Source organism: Tilletiaria anomala, assembly GCF_000711695.1.
Source record: "Tilletiaria anomala UBC 951 chromosome Unknown K437scaffold_65, whole genome shotgun sequence".
In the NCBI taxonomy this organism is placed as follows: Eukaryota; Fungi; Basidiomycota; class Exobasidiomycetes; order Georgefischeriales; family Tilletiariaceae; genus Tilletiaria; species Tilletiaria anomala.
In genome coordinates this window covers 63706-84967 of record NW_013546957.1, presented here as the reverse complement: position 1 = coordinate 84967, position 21262 = coordinate 63706, and the positions used below count along the sequence as shown (strand labels likewise).

The window sequence follows — 21262 nt, the reverse complement described above, 5'->3', positions numbered from 1 at the left end:
GGGTCTGAATTGGGCTTTCTCTGCTTGTTCGGCTCGGGACTGAGGCCTTTGTGTTCGGCTTGATGCGCGTGTGTGCTCTCGCAGGTCCCTCTGATTCTCGCATGGTCTATGTCGATCCACAAAGCGCAGGGCCAGACGCTCGACAAGGTCAAGATTGACTTATCAAAGACGTTCGAGAAGGGGCAAGCCTACGTCGCCCTTTCCCGCGCGACGCACCTTGGCGGCATCCAAGTGACCGGATTCCACCCTTCCAAAGTACGCATGGACCCGAATGTGCTCGAGTGGGAGGAGTCTGTCGGGCGCGAAGAGCCGGTCATTTGGGCACAAGAGGAGAAGGAGGCGGCAAAGGGACGCAGAGTCGAGGAGAAGCAGGCAGCGAAGAAGCAGAGTGGCGCAGACAAGGTCACAAGGCATGGTCAAACACACAAAGATGTAAGACCCAAGACCCCTTTTGACATGGTGAAGAACGGACGCTTTTGAGCGACTGCGTAGGAGGCCCAGCAATCCAACTCCCGAGTCAGCACACGTTCAGAACCAGCACTACTTTGGTTATTAACCAAAAGCTTGCACACCGCATGAATGTAGCTTCATCAGACATCCTGCCAAGTGCCCTGTGCGCAGTCGATGCCGGGACAAGTTGGGCTTGAAGGCGCATCAATTTTTCCTTCAATTATTGCTTTGCTTGTGCTTATTACACCGAAATAGACTTCTTGTTGCTGGGCAAGCATCCTTGCCCCTCACAGTCTAATTCGCAACGGGGCTCGTGCCCAAGCCTTCTTGTGCCAGCTCCTCCTGTGCAGGCGTTTGCAATCGCTAGCCGCGGAATGTCTTCGCCGGTGAACAGTGTGTCTTCCTTACGCTCGTCTTGCCTCGCCTCCTGCAGTTGCGAAGATAGAGATGCGCTCGCTAGTGCGAGAGACGCACATGACAGCTGCAACTGCGGTACTCTAATGATGCCCTTCGCCGTGCGCGTGATCATCGTGATGCCCGTGGTGACCATCCCACGGATGCCGGAGACCCTACAAAGGAGGCAGGAAGAACACAGTAAGTCGGATCGTGTCCAATTAGGTCAAATTGGAGAGCATAGGAGTTGGGCGAGAGAAGGTAGGAACGCCTGCCTTGCACATTTGCCCTCGCAATCATGTTGCGCGAGTCCAGTTCCAATGTCGCATGCCACGCCGACAGAATTGCAAAAGTCGCATTCAGCATTGTCCATATCGGACACCTGCAAATGTGTCTGCGGTGCCCATCACCTCCCGAAGTGTCGTGTCCCATGAATCTGTCGCCCGAAAGCACTCCAATCGGGCTGACGCGCATGTGCGCACAAGCTTGCAGACAATATACTCACCAGGAGGACCGGTCCGTCCTGCCTCGCTCTGTAAAAGATCCAGAACCACATGGTTGCACCGAGGATGGTTGCTCCGGCGCGGTGCTTCAGCGATGGCTGGTGCGGGTGGAAGCCAAACTTGGGTGCATACCATCGCGAGGATGAACCGGTCGATGATGAACCACCAGCCATGATGAGCTTGGCTTGCTGCGTCAGGGGCGGCAGCTAGGGTACGACGGACGGACGCCACAGGGACCTTGGGACCGACAATCGAAGGCTTTGCTTCTGCCTCTGACTGAATGTGGAATGGGTGCGGATATGATACCTAGCCAGGTAGAGCTTGGGTTTAATAATCAAGCTGCAGACCGCCGAGGCGAGTGTCTCGCAAGTCTGGACATGTGAGAACTTGTGAGTGACCGAATTTACAAGAATCCCCCCCCAAGCCAAGGAGGCTCAGCCCCAAAAGCAAGCAAGGAAGTTGCTCGGGTTTCGAATTCATTCTTTTATATTTCTTTTCATTGTTTTTCGTTTTGCCCCACCTTGCCTGAGTCAGGGCAGAGTGGAGAACGCTCCCACACCCAACCCGCCCCGGGCAGAGTGGCATATATTGGTGGCGGCGCCGGCATACAGACAGCATTGTATCATATTTTCCGGTGACGAGCAATTCTTACCTCGACTACGTCTTTCAAACTGCTCAACCACGCATCCATAAGCGCAGCAGGCTCATCAGAAGCCCAGCTTTGCCAAGTGACGCTGGCTGCATCAGCGATAAGGGCAGAGCGGGAGGGCACTACGGCAACGAAGAGCGAGAGGGTGCGTTGTCGTTGATGATCAACTTACCACGTCATAGTAGCATTGTTCTCCATAGCAACGGCTGCAGCAAGTAGAAAGAAGGCTCTAGAGTGCTGAAGCCGGCTTGGTTGAAGGTCCTTCGGTAGATGCTGCCGCCCGCCTTAGAAGTAATGCAAAGTGCAGAATCCCCTTACCATCATTCCATCTGCCATGAACAGCACAATTGCAAATGCGGCCAAGAATGGTGCTTGTGCCGGTGATTGAAAGGGAACTGGTGCCTACGTGCTTCTACGACCGCTAAAAGACTCGAGGCTGCGATTAACCAATGTCATTCATGTCTCAAAGCCTTACGTATGTAGGCATCTCCCCTGTGGGATTTCCTCACGCAATGCACCGGTCAGTGCCTCACATCCGTGCGGTAGGAAGAATGGAAAGTCAACCGTAGGCCGAGACACGCTTGAACGAGATGGAGCAAGAGCCATAAAGCTTGCACCTTCCAACTATAAAATCCCTTCAGCACCGAGCTGTTCGAAGGTATCATGAAGCCTTGCAGGAGAATATATTGATATCCTCGATTCCCGCGGATGGCGTATCTGCGCGCATGGCGCAGTACGCAGTGCATGGCCTCGCAATTCATCGGCGCTTTCATACCCAGACTATTGAGCGCGACGAACATCACATCGGTTTTAGCCCGCCATCCGCGACTGTGACCAAGCGATGTGCGAGTTGCTAGTGGCGATTCTCGTGGCCTTCTTGTCACCGTCCGAATGTCAGTCATCATCAAGAGCTGCCGTCAAAGCTTTCGGCCGCTCCAGGTGTAGCAAACACTGATTGAATTCAACTTCCATCAATCAGCGCCTTTGTTAGGCATGCGCAGCGCATCTTGCATACGTGTCGCATCCTTTCGCATCGCATAAATGGTAGTCATACGCATCTCATCGCATCGCATCTCATCTCATCGCATCTCCTCGTCTCGTCCCCAACGAATCCACTACAATCTCTGTCCAGAAAGTGGCTCGCATCTGACTCCTCTGCTTCCAGCACTCTGTTCTCTGGAGGTCTGGATCTGCCTACCAAGAGTGAGTCAGGATGACTCTTCTTCTTATACTGATAACATTCGACGTCACTGGTCAACTTTCAGATTCTGAACTATTGCCATGTGCCATTTTAGTTCTACGAAAGCTTATGACACAATACCTTAGTGCATTCCTTAAGGGGGGTGCGAAAGAGAGGTACACAGAGTCGATATGATTCCCCTTCACGAATGTGGGCCACAAGTCTTCTGCTTCATCCCTTGTTCCTTTAGCTCCCGTCGCATCATATTCGTCGGCGGCAGAGCATGAAATCACAGGCGTTCCCTCACGAACGTCACGCAATGTTGATGCCAGTCAAGCAACTGTCGCGCAGACATGACGCTACACGGGATAGTTTGGGCAACACGCTCACGCCAGATCTTTTGCCACCTTTGCGGCCAGTACACGTCGTCGTCATTCATGCACTTTGCTCACTCTAGCTGCCTCACGCTCACTGACACTTACGTAATCAATGGAAGACGTGGCAGAAGCAGTGGTCTTGCAAAGGCTGGTGAGTTGCGTCCTGGCTCAGATTTGTACTGTTCATAGGCTAGCTTGGTGTCCTTGGCTGCTCGAACTGTATCCTACTATGTGATTCAAGCATTCAATCATAGTGTTATATCTGGTGTGCGATTCCAGTGAGGAAGCTACCTTACCCCGGTGACATGGATAGGATGGTGCTACCCAGGATGTGACGGCAAGCAGGGCGACGCTTGCCTTCACACACTGCCCGCGTGAACTTTTGGCAGGCGGGGCTTGGGGAATTAAGCATGCATGAGACACGCTGGCCCTTGCAAGGACGGCGCGACACCCGTCCCCAAAATGCCTCGGTTTGGGAGCTGTACATGGCCCATCGACTGAACTCTGGCTTTCCTGATACTGTCCGCAAAGTAGGGTTTTATCTCGCGACCATCCGGCTCCCTCTCCCCTTGCTCAACCACACAGCCCACGGCCCACAGCCATGCCACAATATACCTCCCTACCCTGCCTTTACCTCCCAGCCTGGGGGCTGCTGGGGCGCGTCTCATCGAAACCAGTCGACTGACGGCGGGTCTTCTTCTCAGCCCTTCGGTCAACACTTTGACTGCCCCCGGGGCCATTCGAACTCACTGCCTGTGAGGCTGTGACCTCCCCAGCCCTTGAGGCATCTATGGCCATCCCGTTCTGATGAATGTAACCTTTCCCTCTGTAGCTTGTGAGTGCAGCAGCGAGCTACAACGAGCCTCCCTGTGAAAAGTCTGGATTGACAAGGGGTGGCTCGGGCTGATTTGGCGGCGTCTGCTGGCTGGGTTGCTAGTATCGCCGATGACTGTGTGCGGCTCGCGTGGTGCTGCGAAGTGGGCATGTAGGCGAAAGACGCGCGGGTGAGAGAAAGGCCGAGATCTTCGCCTTTTTGACTGTGACTGGGCCAGATTTTGCGGGCGGCCCGAGCCCAGGGCCCCGCCTCGGCCCAGGGCTGGTAGCCGCGGAACGTCAGAGCGACCAGTGAACCTGGTGCCATCCCGCCCCCTCGCCCAGGAGCATCTGAATGTTGGACTCGACTGCCTTCACATCATATCTCGTTCCCCTTTCTTTAGCAAAGCCGGGAAGACAACGAAGACCACATTTTGCTGCTGTCATGTACACACAGCTGGATCGTCCCGTTGCACTGAGCATTATATAAGATCATCACATTCTGCCAGCACTGCAGCCAGCATCGCATGCGCCAGTGTCGGATGCATTCGCACTTCCCGGGCAAAGCCATCGCGGATACCTGTGCGAGGCCCGCCCGCGCAAGAGCGAACATTGCGGACTCGACGGCGCCCAAGGGAAGCTCACATCAACGATTAAACAGACTAGAGCGCTGACCGCAGGCTGTGGCAGAGGCGGATTACACTTTCCCAATGCATGGTTGCAACCAAGGCGTCTAGGATGACAGGAAGGAGTGTGCGTCAATAACCTTGGTGGTAAAGGCAGCAACTGCCCAGGGTAGCATCCAATCCGAACCAGCCCCCCTTCCTTTCCCTGGGTGCTAGCCAGAGACATGTCGCTCTTTTCCTTTGGCTCTTCCAAGCACAGCACGTTTCATGCGCGCATCACGCTGCACGAGCTCGACAATGTCCCTCTTCTCCACGGCGCATTTCACATCAAATGGAAGGTCAGCAACTCTCAACACATCTCGGCGAGCAGCTTGAACAGCGAGCGAGACAAGGAGAAGAGAAAAAGGAGTAAAGGTCCGACGGAATCGCAGCAGGGCAAGGAGGGTGCGGGCCTTGCTAAGGAGGCCTCTGCTCGTGATGGCGTTTCGCCTGCCTCGGCACCTGCTAATGGAAAACTCAAACATCACCACCGATGCGGTCACTGTGCAGACCAGGGCGGAGGAAACTCGAAGCTGCATCAGAGTCAGCAGATCACTGCATTTCCTTCCGATCTGCTCGATAGCATACACTACGGGACTCACAAGGCCCAGAGCACGACACGTGCACAGCGCCAGGCGGCCAGCGACCCTGGTCAGCAGCAAGGACCGGATGGAATAGAGGTGAGCCGAGCGGTGATTTCTCCCTTCGCGCTGTCGGCTGGATCATGATGCTGAATTCAGACGAACCAGGTAATGCAGCCTACATCAGATTCGGTCAAAGATCAAAAGCCAAACCCCGGGTCACTTCATGCGTTCGAAGGGCACTGTCGTATCCCAAGCGGTGCCGGCTCGTACGTGTCAAGCATTCAAGAGCAGGATGAAGAAGACCCCGGCATCGACGATCATGCCTCCAAAAGTGGCCCTGAGCCGAATGATATTGAGCTGCAAAAGAGCTCGGGCAGCGATGACGATGAGGTCGAGTTCATGAACGATGTTCACGCATCACAGGCACACGACTCGCTCGACGATTCGCGAGGGACAGCGGCATCATCGTCATCATCATCAGCACACAAGCGCGGCTCCTTGAGCTCGAAAGGCGGACGCTTGTCTCGTTTCCTCCACGTCATCTCACCGACGTCGACAGCGCTCTCCATAGGCTCTGGCTCCGACCGCCGATCGCCCGGGACGCGGTCTCTCGCTTCGTCACGAGTCAGTTCGGGCGCAAGTCACGAGTCGAGCCACTCGCAGGCTGATGCACAGAGCGGCGGTGTGCGCGCGCAACCTCATGCGCATGCGCAAGCGGCACATGGGAGCGCCCCCTCGCATTCATTCAAGCCCGGCAAGCTGCTTGCACCCGGCCGAGGCCATCCAAGTCAGCATTGTGCGCCGAGTCCGCCCATCTCGACGATGGCTGAGAGCGGAGCAGGCGCAGCACGAACTACTGGCGCAACTTCGAGTGGGGAGCCCGAAAAGGCCAAGGACCGCCAGATTGAAGGAGATGTGGATGCGGACGCACCCGCAATTGCACCTTCCGGGGAGGCATACAAAGGCGTGCCTCAGGGGGGAAATAACTGCGATAGCGATCAGGTCGGCCTTGATTTGGGTCAACAGAACACGCAGGGCTTGGACTTGACTCGTGAAAGACCGAGTCTCAGCTCAAAGCACTCCAGTTCGCGTTTGAGCACAACGAGCAGCAAGGGAAAAGGGAAGGGCAAGGGCGGTGAGAGCGAAGGGGACAATCGTGAGGTCTCCAAGTCGGGCAAGCATCATGATCACCATCACTACCAATCAAATAGCAACCGGCCTGGATCGTCGCAGGATAATTCAGGAGGCGCGTCTGCGTCCTCCGCTGTGGTGGGCCCTTTGACCAGTCAGTTGGAACCGAAGGGGACGACACATTCTATCAATGTCAAGGACCACATTGTCAAGTGGGAGCGTACTTTTGAAGTGGGAATTCGCGTGCCGATCGAGAAGTACAAGTCGTCGTCCTCATCAAAGGAATCGCCTCCCTCGGGCTCCCCGTATAACGCTGCGTCCTGGGCAAATGTGGGACATGATGACAGTGGCTCTAGCAACGTGTATGGCAGTGGTGCTGGAAGCGCTGGGTCTGCTTCGGGTTTGCAACAGCAGAAGAGCAAGAGCAGTCTTCGAAAGGAGTTCGAAGCTGCGCTCGGTGGTGGTACTGTCAGTGCCGAGCTGGAACGCGAGAGAGAGCGTGAGAGGGAGCTGGCTGAGGCGTGGGGTATCCTGGGGAAAGCAATGCTGAGGCTTATGATCAAGCAGGTTGGTCTCATTGGTTCACCGATGCCGGCCGTGTACGAAGTCGCTCGCTGATTGTTATCTCTTTTGCCAGAATATCGAAACGGACGAGTTGCAGGGGACGAACAACGACTCGGACCTTGGCTTTGTCGAGCTTAACTTGGCAGAATACGCACCCTGGCCGCCTGCATCGATGCAAGCTCAGGTGCTGGCACCGCACAAGTCACTAGCGCAGTCGAGCCATCGGCATCGACACCGTGTGCCTCGGCGGGCAGAGACACGCCGGTACCTCCTGCACGAAAGCAAGTCAAACTCTAAACTGAAGATTACCGTCGAGATGACGTTTATCGCGGGTACCGCCGAGTACGCTGTCCCGCACATCAAGCGTGGATCGCCAGTGAACGGTCTTGCAGACTATGTGCACGCTTCCTCCATGATGGCCAGCAGCGGCATCGCGCGAAGGCAGCAGGCGCAGCACGTTGACGCGTGCTCGGGCGGCGACTGCGATTGCGACCGTGCCAGCTTCCGCAGCACGAGCTCGAAAGGAACGAGCGGGCGGCCGAGCGGCACGTTCGTGCGTGGCTCGGAAAACTGGAACCGCAGTTCGACCAGCTTGTCCATCCAGAACAACCCGTATGGCGCTCTCCTATTCGGGAATAACGAGCCGATCTTGCGCAGCAGCATCCCCGCCAAAAATTTTCGCGACGCTTCGGGGGCCAGCGCAGCGTCGAATAAATCCAAGAACTCGTACGGGACCAGCGGCTCGTCCTTGTCCAGCTCCTTTGTCGAGCGAGATCCCACCAGTATCATAGATATGATCTTTGACCAGGCCAAATACCACGCCATGACTCCCACCACGTCCGTAGCACACACCCAGTCATCCACTGGCGCGCACAAGGCTACCCAAGCTCAGACCATGCCTTCTGGAGTCGCTGAATCGTCTCGGCCGACTGCCACGTCAGCCTCTTCAGCAGCTTCGACTACGCGACCTTCCATTGCCTCGAGCGCCTCGAATAACTTCAGTGGCGCCAAGAAGTCCCCGTTCTCGTTTAGAACCCGCAAGAACAGCAACAAGAACCCGGTCAAGGACCAACCACCAACGCAGCTCGCGTCGCCTGCTAATTTCGGCAACTCTCTCACAGCATTCTCCTCATCGACTTCCCTCTCGCTCGTATCCAACGCCAATGCTGAAAGGCAAAGCGGAGACATACAGCACTCGTCCTCGCAAGTGGTCGCTCTGACAGCGTCACCGGAACAGCTGTTGTCTCCCATCGCAATCAGGGGAAGTGAAATAAGCGAAATTGATATAGCTAGAGATGCTCCGCGACTCCAACGTTCTGTTGCCGCGATTGACACGGACGCCAGGAACGAAACTGGGATCGGAGTCCCTAACGTGCTTGTCGGCGTCCCCAACATTGACATCAGCTCGCCGTCGGGCCGGACCTTTGCCAGCTTCACGTCCAATCCATTCTCGCTGCTAGTACCGGCTAACGAATGCAACTTTGAGCAAAACTCCTCGCTCGAAGATGCTAGCTTCAGCACACAGAGCACCTCGTCGGAGCGACCGCGGTTGCGCAGTCACACCTTGATGCCAGCAACGGCATTTCTCTCAGGTGAGGCCTCCAACGCTGCTTCGGCACCTAAAACCGGGCAGTCGGGTGCGCATGATAATGTGTCCAGCGCGTTCAGCAACGTGACAGCGCACACGTTGGAGAAGAAGCGGACGAAGGAGCTCAAGGGCAAGATGGGCATTGCCCCAGAGCAAGCCCATGCGAAAGGGTACAAGGGAATCGGCTGGCAAAGTCCATCCTCCGAGGTGCAGGTGCTTCTTGAACAGCGCAATATATCGCCTACGTCTGAGTATCTGCTCGACGTGTCGTCCGCTGCTGCATCACACACAGAGCTGTCAAGGCATGGCTCGTCCGAGAGCTATGAAAGTATAGGTTCTGTCGCTTCTCCTTTGGTTACTGCCGCTCCTTACGTGGCTGCTGCCAAGTAGTGCGCATCCATGACCTTACGACGAAGATAACTCTATTCCGGTGCTATATTTTGTTCCGCACTAATGCCTGCCGGAGCTACGGTCTACGCCACAGGAACGCATGAAATTTTACTCTTACTCTGGACACCTCATACCACACCACCGCAATCTGTTTTCCCTGTATGTTACAAGCGTTCTACCCCTCGCATGTTTCCTTAGAATACACCGAATGCTTCCTTGAGCTCGACTCGGTTAACCTGTGTCTTCATCACCGTTTTAGCGCGGCGAACCTCGCCTCGAGGCTGTTGAGAGCCGACTGCTCTGTTGGAGGCTTTTCTCTTTCTGGAGCAACGGTAATTGCAGCTGGCATTTTCGCGGTACCCGCTGCACCTTTGTCCGCTGCCTTTTCACCGTCATCCAATGCTGGGGGTTCCGCCTCTGCCGGCGATACAAGTGGCTCGGAGTCTGATAGATAGGGTGAGGTGAAGTGGACGTTGTAAGTCTTGCAGACTAGAGGTGAAGGGAAAAGAACCATTGGAAACGTCAGCAACGGAATTGGTCCTGCAGGGCGTTTCCTTCACCCACTCTCTGAAATGTATCTGATCCGTTTAAAGCCCCAGAAATATCAGTTCCGACAAATCCGCGCAAGAAAGAGACGGCCGCGACTGTCACTCACGCATCGACCAGCTCTTTGGACGGTGTTTCGACCTTGAGTTTCGACATGACCCGACTGCTCACCACGTTACCGTTGTTATCCATGGCGTCGATGGATAAATCTCTCCCGTACCGCGTCATCAAAAGTTCGCGCAGAACATGCAGTTCCCTTAGCTCGGTCCGTGGCGCGGCGTGGATAATTGCAGATATTGGTTCAACAAGGCTGGGGTCAGGTGATGTCCTAATGGATAAAGATCGATCAGCCGATGCGCACTTCGTAAGATCAGGATGCCAGCCATCAGCACTGCAATTCATACTCACCCACCAATATCAAGTAGTGCGAATCGTGCGAGCAGAGTTTCAGAGTATAATTCCATCAATTCGATGAGCTCGATGTGGATCTGCTCGCCAATCAACGGACGGGGTTCAGTACATCAACTTCAAGTCTTTCGTCGTTCGCTTCACATATCTTCCGAATCTACATACATCTGTATTGATGAGACCTTCTGTCTTGACTCGAGCAGTCTCGGTCTTCCCACGCTCGATCAGAGCAGAGATCTCCTTGCGAGCCGTCTTTTGCATCGCTTCCATCTTCTCTTGGAGCATCTTGGTCCGCTGGATGGCCAGCTTTAGCTGCACTTTTGCGCGCGCGGCGCTCCATGCGGGCGCCATCTTTGTTTTTGCAAATTTTCTGAACGCCAGAACAAAGATGCCTGCCGCTGGGTAGTGTTCATACAGCATAGGTTGTCAGCATGGCCGTATTATCACAGGGGCAGCAAGACAGGCGCGATCGAGGACCGTCTGTTCAAGCTCTCTTGCATGAACTCACGGGCGGGCATCATGAGCTCAACATGACGATGAGGGCCTTTCGCGTTCATTGCGGCAGCAACGTAGGGTTATGCTATCGACGCGTGTCATGCAGCTCCGGCGCGTGAAGAAAGCAACACCTGGTGCCTGCAGCAGCATTGCAGCAACGCACCAGCAACACCCAGCACGGCTAAACGATTCTGAAGCTGACATTTGAATGAATGAACCCAGTCTTCAGACTTGATTGCCACCTGCTGCCCCCTATGAACCTTTCTTACGGTATCCTCAAAACATTCGTCTTCATCTCACTTCACCGCTGGCGGAAGAGAGGGCACTGCTGCTTCGCTGAATTTACCCTGGGCGCGCTGCAACGCGCTTCCATTGAGGTTCTCGAATTCGGCGCTATTGTCTCTCCTATCATATCCATTTGTCAAGCTGCCTCGCCACCACCGTCTCGCGTCCAAGCGGTCAGCAGAGCAGATTTTGGATCAACTGGCCCATTCTCATTATCTATTACCATGATAACCATGACAGAAGATGGATTGGTCGTGGCAGCTGCAAGCGGTGCGAACATGCTGGACGTGCAGCATCGCCTCTCACCGCATCATCAGCCGGTCGTTCCAGCAACAATGAATTCACCAGCAGCAGTTCCGCAGGTGTCCGAAGTATTGTCAAGCGGGAAAAGCATTGCACAGCGGCAAAAGAGGGTTCTGAAGCGCGCAAGGACCCTCGGAACCGCAGAAGCAGGCAAGGCGCTGGCTCTCAAAGAATTTACCAGCATAGGCAGGCAGGATGATGCTGGTAGCACTGCCATAAGCGTAAACACAGACTCTGCGTTAGCTGTTCAGCAACCTTCTACAGCAGGATATGGATTTGTTCCACGAAAGAGGAGGCTGCTCAGAACAGCCAGTCTTGGTGCGAACGCAGGCTTTAAGACCGCACGTGAATTACACGTCGCCGACGGGTCCTTGCCAGAGGCTTTCCCTCCAAAGAATCACAAAGAGGTCAAGCTGGACTTTTCTAGACGAATCATGGAAGGATACGATACTTCAGTAGCGGTTGCACCTAAAGAAGCACAAGAGCCTGCACTGACAGGGTCAGCAGCAATCAAGTTGACCAGTGCCACACCAGCGGAAGCAGAGCTCAGCGCCCCGGCCGATCCATCACTAGTGCCTGCTCCACCCTCAGCTCCTTGCCCAGGACCTTCAAGAGCAGATGATCACGACAACTTGCTCACCGGTATCGATTTTGAAGATTGCATGGAGCTCAGCCCTGTGGGCAAGCGCGATAGTGAGGCACGGCCTTCAAATTTCGACATTGACTTTGACGATGATGACGACGACGAATTCGGCGATAGCAATTTCCTTGGCGCCCTGCACGATGCCGATCTCGATGCTGAGACTTTCGAACCGTCTACACTCCGTCGAGAAGGCGCATACACCCCAGAGATCAGACGGTTGGTTCCTCCTGACGACGGGAAGGCTATGGCCATGGCGGACGGAAACGCATTATCCTTTCTGCCAGCGGCCGCACAGCAAGCGGTAGTCGTTTATCCCGAGAAGGCCTCATCCGGCTCCGAACACACGAGTCAGCCGAAATCGGGCGATCTTGTCCAAGCGCCCCTCGGCGCTGAGACTCCTGCACCGCAATTTACCGGCTTCGTTACCGCCAAAGGAAACGCATTAGCAGGACCCAGCCCCGCGGCTCTGCAGAAAGCACGAGCACTCCTACGCTCGTCACCGCCTTCAAGCCCAACGGCCACAACGGCGAAGTATGAAGCTAAGACACGGGAAGAATCGCCCCCTCCCGCAACCATGGGCTTCGTGCTCGCCAGCGGCGGTAAAGTTCCTCCGCCAAGCGCAGCAGCTTTGAAGGCGGCACAAGCCAAGATAGCACGTTATAACGAGGACTGGGAAAAGGGAAACGCAAAAGAGCCAATGCGTTCGCAGGCGCAGATACAGGCGGAAGGATGCTCAAGAGCTGCTACTGATACCGATGCGGGCGAAGAAACTCAAATGACCCAACGGATGCAGCCCAAACGGAACAATCCCCTCGGGGGTTCAGGTCCGGATACACCGCTAGCGGCCAGACCCATCGCAGCGGCGCATTTACAAACTGCGCGAGCGATAGGCGTTCAAAGAGCCCCAATGAGCGTGCAAAACGCGCAGTCGGTCGAAAAGGCTGGCGAGAGCAGCTCCATGAGTGCAAAAGAGCCCATGCCTCCACCTCCGCGTCTTCCATTTGGTTTCCAAACACCTGACAAATCAGCAACTCATGCATCGGGCGCATATTCCCCAACTCCAGCGCTGATGGCTTCGTCAGTATTCCGCTCTTTAGGCAACCGCCCTCCGAGACCGGCTGCTGGGCTAGGCTCGGTGAAGCGGTCGAGGTTCAAGACTCCGTTTAAGAATGGCAGCGCAGCGCAGATTGCCCACCTGCAGCGTGAAGCTGCGTCCATATCGGGCGGAGCCGCTTCGCCTAGTCAATCGCCCGCACAGAAAGCGGCAGCACGCAATGCCGCTTTCACTCTGCAGCAACAACAGTCCAAATTAGCGGCTCCACGGCACACAGCCATGTTTGATCTCAAGGATCACGGATCAAGAAAGAGCATGCGGCAGTACGGCATCGAGCCCGAGAGTGTCCAAGCTGTTGATGCATGTCGCTATGGGTGTCCCGTCGAGGTTATGATCATCTTACGGGAGCCTGCTCGAGCGCATGACTTTGAGTTCTTGGCGGGCGATGAGAGTAACCTGAACAAGACGTTGGGACCATTGGATGCACTCGAAGCGTTGAGGAAGGATGGCGCAAAGCATGTGGATATAAGATGGGTGCAAAATCACTGGGCCCTAATCCTTTGGAAGCTGGCTGCCATTTGCAGGCATGTGCCTGGGGAGAGTCAGCAACGGTGGAGATGGGGCGAGGTGATCCGTCAGCTCAAATATCGGTAAGCAGTGCTTGAGGCTTCGCCTTCGTCGCTTCCACATGTTGAATCAATTGACGGTGGATTGGCAGATACGAACGTGAGATCAATCGCGCACATCGCTCTGCCATTAAGCGAATCCAGGAACACGACTCCTCGGCCGCACAGCCCATGACGCTGTGCGTCTATCAGATTGATCGCAGCAAAGATGGAGAGCAGATTCCACCGGTTGTGTTGACAGATGGATGGTACCAGATTCAAACGAAGATTGACGAGACGCTATTCCGCGCCATTGTCAGGGGGAGGCTGAAGGTCGGCCAGAAGCTACATATTTCTGGTGCACGGGTGAGTCTTCTTGGAGAGAACGTTGAGGCGTGACGGCTGACTGATCGGATTTCACGCTTTCATTCACGTTGCTTCGCGTAGCTGGAATGCTCAGGCGACGGCACAGACGTTCTTGCGGCTTTCAAAACATCCACACTAGCTATACATGCGAATGGATGCTCGCTCGCCCGCTGGGATGCTCGCATGGGTCTCTGCGCGACGCCATTCATATCGACCATGCGAAGCTTGTGTGGGAGTGGCGGATCGATCGCAGCGATGCGGGTTGAGATCGTCCGCGTCTATCCGATGGCATATATCGACATGCTACCACCTGAGAAGCTCGGCAACAAGTCTGTCATGTCCACCGCGCGCAACGAAGCGGAAGAATTGCAAGCGGCTGCTGAATGGACTCGGGACAGAGACGAATGGCGGACAAAGCTCGAGCATGTGTGGAATCAGCAGATGCGTCGCAGTCATCTCATCTGCGAGCTGCTACAAGCTGCACAGAGGCATGCCAAGGGCAAAACGGAGAACGTAGAGGAAGAGTTCAACGCAGACGAGATACTGGACAACCTCGAAAAGTCGCCTGACGCGAACATGGTTCTGCGCAAGGTTCCTAATTTAGGTCGAAAGATCAACACGCTGGTCGACGCAGCACACCAACGCAAGCTGCAACTTCAAGATGAAGCGCATGCCGAACTCGAGGCAGAGCTCGACGAAAAAGTTGGGCCACGCAACGTGCGCTCCTTCCGCGTGATCAAGGCGGTCGACTTCTTTCCCCGGCTGTCGGAAGACGATGCGGCGGATGGCCGCAAGTCTTGCGCGAGAGAAGCGCAGCTGACTGTGTGGGACGCAGCGAATCTGGTAGAGGGAGAGCTGAAAGTGGGAAATTGCTTCATGATCACCAGCCTCGTGCCTGTCTCGACGACAGCGTGGAGAGGCCCCGACGATGATGCGGAGATCTTCTTGGCGACGAGAAAGGACACGAAGTGGATCAGACTTTCTTAGATAGTGTAATTTCATTGCACTTAAGGAAAACGACAAGACTCCTGTGAATCGAATGCAGTTCAGCTTCTCTTCGCCCATGATTAGCGATTATGGTGGCCACTTGTACGCTCTCAAGCGCTCCGATTGTTGTGTTGCGCGCGTCGAGGTCGAGGCTCAGCAAATTTCCGGAGACCCGCTGTGCAGCGAGTCAAATATCGGGCGAAGGTTATTGCCAGTCTTTTAGGCGTTACCTTTGGCGGTCATCATCACGGTCCAGAGTTTCAGTTAAGCAACATCTCAATGGTAGCGCTGACTACTAAATAGAACCGATTACAGGCCGCAACATGCAAATGCAGTGGATGGCTATCGGTTGCTGAAGTTATGCCATCTATCGAGCTGAGTAGAGTGTCGCTGAACGTTCGGCTATGCGCGGTTCCCCGCTGAAGCTGGCAGCATTGTGGACACTGTTACAGTGGCCTCGAATGACGTTTGCGGAGAGCAAGTTGGACTTGCCCTTGGCTGTTTGCAGCTGCATGACCCCGACCTTGGAGCCGATCACTACATAAATGTCTGCAAAGAACGCACCCCTACACAGAACGCATGAAGGCCTTGAACATCACTGGAGTGACCGCCCAACCGTACGAAGCGAGCTGTGAAGGATCCCTCCGTCAGGATGTCATCTGGAAGGCAAACACGCACTTTGCTTGCGAGCCTGCAACACGGTGCTCACGGTGCACCCGCTCGTGCTCCTCCTGTAACGGCCTCTTTGCGAGTGACTTGCGCTTCTGCGCGACGGCATTCGAGCTGCTCACCGAACTATCTATCTTCACAGAGGTTTGTTTCAAGGCAAGCTTCCATCTTCGGGCGCCCGAGAACGACGGCAGCGTCCTTTCATTTCTCGTCGCTCCAGGCACAGTCCAAGGTGGTTCCCTTCTTGCTTGCCGATGTAGGCGAAGGCATCACGGAATGCGAAATCATCAAATGGTCAGTTTGATGGCCTCATATCCATTGTGGATTTCTTGAGCTAAAGTCCTCTTCTGCGCACATCCTTATCGAACGTAAAGGATGGTCCAGCCTGGCGCAATGGTAGAGGAGTTCGACCCGATCTGCGAGGTACAGTCGGACAAGGCTAGCGTTGAGATTACAAGCAGGTACGCGGGAAAGATCAAATCACTCCTGTACAAAGAGGGAGAAGTCGCGAGGGTCGGGTCGCCTCTGTGCGAAATCGAACAAGAGGCACAAGGAGGGGCAGATAGTGGCTATCTGGCGCCATCCCCCGCCGCAGAACCAGTGCAAACAGAATCGTCGCCAGCTTCGGATGGAAATGTGACTGTCGAGTCGACAGACACTTCAAAAGTAGACCAGCAGGGCTTCCGATCAAATCCTCATCCATTGTCCGCTGGCGGTCACACGCCTGAAGCAGGGCCCGTTCTCGCGACACCGGCCGTCCGCCGCATCGCACGAGACAACCAGTTGAATCTGAAGAACGTCAAGGGAACAGGCAGAGACGGTAGGGTCACCAAGGAGGACGTGCTGAACTACATACAAAGCAGCGCTGCTAGGTCCGATGTTGCTGGCGAGCCAAGTGCTGCTGCTGCTGTTGCGGCTATACAACCAGGCGCTTCCAGTTCACACTCTTCACAAGCGCCCCCAGAGGCCGCAGAGACCGTGTCCCTGGACCCTACCCGGCGGGCCATGTTCCGCGCGATGACTGCGACGCTGCAAGTCCCGCACTTTGCATTCTCCGAGGAGATCGACGTGACCGCTCTGGAGCAGGTACGGCTGGCACTCTCGCAACATGTGCCTGCACAGTATCGCAAGACTCTGCGTCGCGGAGAAACAGAGGGTGCGATCACCTCTCGCGCAGATGCCGATGCGCAGTTAGACAAGATCACCATGCTCCCTCTGCTCGTCAAGGCACTCTCCATGGCACTCGACGAGCACCCGTTGTTCCGCTCGCAGCTTGCCATCCCGGCAGACGTACTCGGGAAAGATGCCCAGAGTATCTCGTCAGCGGCCAAGCTGCAGCGCCGTGCTACGCACGACATTTCCATCGCACTCTCCACCCCGCAAGGGCTGCTGACGCCTGCATTGCAAGATGTCAAGGCGCAGAGTGTCTATTCGCTTGCCTCGCGTATTGCCCAATTGCAGACCCGTGGACACGGCCCCAAGGGTCTGCCTGCATCCGATCTGCGTGCAACCGGTACGGTCACTCTCAGCAACATCGGTGCAGTGGGCGGCGGGACGTACACTCACCCGCTCCTTCCACCAACCGGACAGCTTGCCATCGGGGCTTTGGGTCGCACAAAAGCACTGCCAAGGTTCGCGAGCGAGACGCCACTTTGGAACACCGATTCTCTCCGAGCGGAAGGGCTTGACCCCGACACAGTCGTGCGGCGTTTAATTATGCCGGTCAGCTTCACCAGTGACCATCGCGTGGTGGAAGGCGCGGAATTGGCCAAATTTGTCTTGCGATGGAAGGAGCTTCTGGAAAATCCTCAGTCGTGGCTCGGCTTGCTCAAGTAATTGTAACGAGAGTGACCACCGAATGTGGAAGGGAGTGATGGACTGCACGTTGTGGAATATAAAATATCAGCGATGAATTGCGCACTGAGCAATTAAAAACAATAGATCCAATTCATGCGACCGAAGGGCTCGTAGTATCTTCAAGACTTGTGAGAAGCGCTGGGAATTGCGCGGTAGCTGAGCCGGGATGGGCAAGGGGCGATGCGCGGACAGAGACAGCGCACTATCTTCGTCACTTCTGTGCCCATCCGATCGCGCCTTGATGGACGAGTTGGGCGAGAGTAGAACGGCTTGTAAGCTGCTTTGCTTGAGCGCGTGCTGAAGGTAGAAAATTTACTGCTGATGGATGAATGCCAGCACTGCGCTTCGGTGTTCAGACAGGGCAGCTCGTTGCGACAAGCTCAATCTTGCACCCGAATCAGCATCCCAAGCGGATGAGGCGGTGTGAAGGCTAGGATGTCATCCCTATTCGTGAAAGGGCTTGCAAAAGCGTTCGGTGGGCCATCGCGACCCTCTTTGAATCGGTTCCTAAGAGTTCTTTCTTTGACCAGAGGGGTGAGCCCCCCTATGGATGAAGTGGGAGTTCCGGGCTGTTTACTAAAATGCTCTCTCCCATTCTGCGGGGCGATCCTCTAGGCGGACTTGCACCCACGACTTGGAGTGTCACAGTGGTGGGAGGAGATGAATTGACTCCAACCGCTTCATCCGTAGGAGTCCTTCCGATCAAAGGTCGTGACACGTTCACACTTCTGACGCCTTCCATGGTGTCGTTCACCAAGGTCCAATGGAACACCATCGCAGAGAACAATGGACCATCTTCTTTAAGTGTCGGCGTTCCCGTCCTTGGATTTAGCGGCTCTTCAACTTCCGACTCGGCTTCCGAGCGGAGCATTTAGATTGTAGATTTTGGGCTGGGTCGAGATTCTGCTCGAGACCCTCCGGTATCTTTCTCAATGATGCTGTCGGATACCGATCCTGGATCACTCCTGGCACCCAAAGGAGTTCTGCACCGAGTTGTTCATTCGGTGCGTCCTGAGCATCTTCAACCAAGCTAACGGGCGAATCTGCTCTAGACCCTCCAAACCCATTTGCACCGGTGCTGCGGCGTGTAGAAGTTTCCTCATCGGATACGATACCCAATGGCTCATTAGCCGTGTCATTCTGATCTAACGCATGCAGAGCATCTTCCTTCGAAAATGTAGGGGTTCTCGCTGGTGCAATTCCGAGCGTCCCACCGCTATCCTTGCATCGCGCGGGCTGTTCCACGTTTGCAGGGAGAAAAGCCGGAAAGTAGGGCTGCAAGGCAGGGTTGCAAGGCAGGGTTGCCCCGCGCTGGATAGCATTTGAGGACCGGGAGATGATGGCCTTGACCTCACGTCTTTGACATATGCCTCAGAAAGGGCTGCTTGTTGCAGAAAAGCCTTGGTGGTACATCGTACAGCCCATTCTTCTGATTCCATCGACGCGAAGGAGCAGATGACGTTTGTTGTTGTGATTGCTGCTGGGTTTTTGGCAAAAAGTGAGAGGTAAACGAAGGTCTCTGCCCGGAATTCAGCGGTGTAATAATCAAAGATCTCCGCCCGGAAGCAGGCGACCTCTTTCGGTATGCTTGCTGCTGAAGTTGCTGCGAAACATGACAGTGATTGAGGGCCTGCGCTCGGTCTGTAATGTAAGCTAGACCACGGAGATGCAAGAAACTTTACCTGCCGACCTCTCGGGTTCAGGTTCCATCAATCAACATACTTGTTTGGCATTCGGAGCGCATCTTGTGTGTGCAACGCCCTTCTGGTATCACATAAGTCATGTACGTCGCATCGCATTCGCTCAATGCACCTAATCCCCAACGGATTCTCTGGAGTCTCTGTCCCGAAAATGACTCGCTCTTGAGCATTATGCTTTCCGCACTCTATTCTCTGGAGGCCCCAACCTGCCTGCCAAAATTGAGTCACGGTGACAGGATGCTTTGCAAAAAGAGAAGAAGATACCGTCATTGTTAGACGTACTCGCAACCGGATCTGTGCAGTTCACGACATCGTCGCAACTGACGGTTACATGCCAACAACCTGGTCGGCAGACGCGCCCGAAAACTCTGTTCGGGAATGAGAGCGCGATGACGTCGCGAAAGTGCAAATGTGGAGCACATAAAGGATGCGTCAAGCAACGATAGTATGGTACTTCCCTTGTAAAGCATCTTGACACGATACATCCGCATCGGCGCTTTGTCCAAGTCATCCTCACCTTGAAAAATCCGGCTCGTCAGGAGCCTGCGGTCGAGCTTGACGCTGTCAAGTTCGTTTAGGACTGTCTTGTTTTTATTTGTGAGGTCTATAATGTTGCCCTATTGCTCATGCTGCTTGCGCCTGATGAGTCGACTGGCTTGCTTCTCTTGCATCAATCCTTGCTGCTGAGCATGTACCTGCCTCTGCGGCTCCTCCACTTTCCTGGTGGGCTCTCACAAATCACAATATTACCCGGTGACAACGACATCCACGGTTTTTTAGGGGGACAAACACACGAAGCAGAACATCATCCTTACTCGCGCTTCTGTATACAATCCGATCCCATCTAAAGATCCTCACTCTTTCCCGTTCTGTCATCGCAATTTAAGCTTCGTTTCGTCGTCATCGGCGCCGGCCTGATCGGGCCCCGCCACGCAAGGACTGCCACGGGCAGCCCGGACACCGAGCTGGTAGCCATTGTCGACCCGATGCAAGGAGGAGCTGATCTGGCCGCCCAATTGACGACTGCACGCCCCACCATACCCACGTTCCCATTTCCAAGGAACTTTCTTCCGCCGGCATCCACATCCTCGTCGAGAAGCCATTCAGCACCGACATCCCGAGCGGCAAGGACCTCCTCCAGCATCTGTCCACGACAGGCGTCAAGGCCCTCGTTGGACACCACCGCCGCTTCAATCCCTATATGGTCGCAGCGAAAGAGATCGTCTCCTCATCTGGCAAGCTTGGCAAAGTGCTCGCTATCAACGGAATGTGGACACTATACAAGTCCTTGGACTACTACCAGCCGCCTACAGCTTGGCGGCAGGACAAGACCGGTGGCGTTGTTCTGATCAACATGATTCACGAGGTTGATCTCCTGCACTACCTTATGGGACCCATCACTACCGTGTATAGGGAGAAGATCGAGTCGCAAAGTGGCCTCGACGCGGAGGAGGGCGCAGCTCTCACACTGAGATTCAATTCCAGTGCCGTCGGCTCTTTCCTCGTGGCGGACAACCTGCCCTCACTGTATAACTTCGAGTCTGGCACTGGCGAGAACCCCCTGATTCCCAAAGCGGGACAGAACGTCGACCGCGTGTTTGGGACGGATAGGAGCGTGAGTGTTCCGGAAATGTCCGTCTGGTCGTACAAGGGGGAGAAATCTTGGAGCAGCGAGCTGTCCAGAGAGGTCGTTCCCGTCCCAGAGGGCGTTCCTTCCGAGCTGCAGCTGAACCACTTCTTCAAGGTCATCCGAGGGGAGGAAGCGCTCAGCTGCACAGCACAGGCGGGACTCGCGGCGCTTTTGGTTTGCGAGGCTATCAGGAAGGCATTGGAAGGGAACTCGACCGTCAATATCGAGCCCTATAGCTTGTAGACTGTATGTCCTGGGTAAGCCTTGCCACATACGACACGGGATGGCTTTTTAGTGCCAAAAACCGAACACCGTGTTAGACTCTAGCAGGCGAGTTGGTATAATAAACGATCTGGAAATCAATAATTCAGTATTCCCTATCCTATTATGCCGGTGCATACGATGATATGTGCAAGGGATACGGAGG

At 55.0% G+C, this 21262-nt stretch overlaps 7 protein-coding genes across 7 annotated transcripts; 5 read left to right on the top strand and 2 right to left on the bottom strand.

Moving 5' to 3' along the window:
* Positions 1-642: 642 nt before the first annotated feature.
* K437DRAFT_257678 (uncharacterized protein) lies at positions 643-1617 on the bottom strand. The gene is made up of 2 exons (XM_013386790.1): positions 1349-1617; positions 643-1019 (listed from the first exon to the last, which is right to left on the bottom strand). Exons 1-2 carry the CDS (start codon positions 1517-1519, stop codon positions 948-950), a joined length of 243 nt encoding a protein of 80 aa, XP_013242244.1. The 5' UTR covers positions 1520-1617; the 3' UTR covers positions 643-947.
* Positions 1618-5215: 3598 nt separating this feature from the next.
* On the top strand, positions 5216-9483 carry K437DRAFT_287396 (uncharacterized protein; the record flags this gene model as incomplete). The annotated part of the gene is made up of 3 exons (XM_013386789.1): positions 5216-5710; positions 5780-7312; positions 7383-9483. 3 exons carry the CDS (start codon positions 5216-5218, stop codon positions 9285-9287), a joined length of 3933 nt encoding a protein of 1310 aa, XP_013242243.1. The 3' UTR covers positions 9288-9483.
* Positions 9424-10683, bottom strand: K437DRAFT_257674 (DUF292-domain-containing protein). The gene is made up of 5 exons (XM_013386788.1): positions 10407-10683; positions 10242-10321; positions 9943-10161; positions 9852-9865; positions 9424-9776 (listed from the first exon to the last, which is right to left on the bottom strand). Exons 1-5 carry the CDS (start codon positions 10590-10592, stop codon positions 9535-9537), a joined length of 741 nt encoding a protein of 246 aa, XP_013242242.1. The 5' UTR covers positions 10593-10683; the 3' UTR covers positions 9424-9534.
* Positions 10684-13411: 2728 nt separating this feature from the next.
* On the top strand, positions 13412-14979 carry K437DRAFT_225895 (uncharacterized protein; the record flags this gene model as incomplete). The annotated part of the gene is made up of 3 exons (XM_013386787.1): positions 13412-13671; positions 13740-13992; positions 14074-14979. The coding sequence occupies 3 exons, from the start codon at positions 13412-13414 to the stop codon at positions 14977-14979; spliced, it is 1419 nt and encodes a 472-aa protein (XP_013242241.1).
* A 652-nt stretch (positions 14980-15631) lies between these two features.
* K437DRAFT_225883 (CoA-dependent acyltransferase) lies at positions 15632-17484 on the top strand (the record flags this gene model as incomplete). Its single annotated transcript, XM_013386786.1, has 2 exons — positions 15632-15942; positions 16023-17484. The coding sequence occupies 2 exons, from the start codon at positions 15632-15634 to the stop codon at positions 17482-17484; spliced, it is 1773 nt and encodes a 590-aa protein (XP_013242240.1).
* A 94-nt stretch (positions 17485-17578) lies between these two features.
* Positions 17579-17994, top strand: K437DRAFT_155990 (uncharacterized protein). The gene is made up of 2 exons (XM_013386785.1): positions 17579-17777; positions 17842-17994. Exons 1-2 carry the CDS (start codon positions 17672-17674, stop codon positions 17937-17939), a joined length of 204 nt encoding a protein of 67 aa, XP_013242239.1. The 5' UTR covers positions 17579-17671; the 3' UTR covers positions 17940-17994.
* Positions 17995-18245: 251 nt separating this feature from the next.
* On the top strand, positions 18246-21078 carry K437DRAFT_278839 (NAD(P)-binding protein; the record flags this gene model as incomplete). Its single annotated transcript, XM_013386784.1, has 3 exons — positions 18246-18263; positions 20093-20182; positions 20266-21078. The coding sequence occupies 3 exons, from the start codon at positions 18246-18248 to the stop codon at positions 21076-21078; spliced, it is 921 nt and encodes a 306-aa protein (XP_013242238.1).
* Positions 21079-21262: the final 184 nt, after the last annotated feature.

Bases quoted from the DNA above. Each gene is read 5' to 3' on its own strand.
- K437DRAFT_155990 (XM_013386785.1), top strand. From the start codon at position 17,672: ATGGGCAAGGGGCGATGCGCGGACAGAGACAGCGCACTATCTTCGTCA. The intron at 17,778-17,841 runs GTAAGCTGCTTT...GATGAATGCCAG, and splicing joins GGGCGAGAGTAGAACGGCTT to CACTGCGCTTCGGTGTTCAG.
- K437DRAFT_257678 (XM_013386790.1), bottom strand. From the start codon at position 1,519: ATGGCTGGTGGTTCATCATCGACCGGTTCATCCTCGCGATGGTATGCA. The intron at 1,020-1,348 runs GTGAGTATATTG...CCTCCTTTGTAG, and splicing joins AGGACGGACCGGTCCTCCTG to GGTCTCCGGCATCCGTGGGA.
- K437DRAFT_257674 (XM_013386788.1), bottom strand. From the start codon at position 10,592: ATGGCGCCCGCATGGAGCGCCGCGCGCGCAAAAGTGCAGCTAAAGCTG. The intron at 10,322-10,406 runs GTATGTAGATTC...ATTGGCGAGCAG, and splicing joins AAGGTCTCATCAATACAGAT to ATCCACATCGAGCTCATCGA. The intron at 10,162-10,241 runs GTGAGTATGAAT...TTTATCCATTAG, and splicing joins GCACTACTTGATATTGGTGG to GACATCACCTGACCCCAGCC.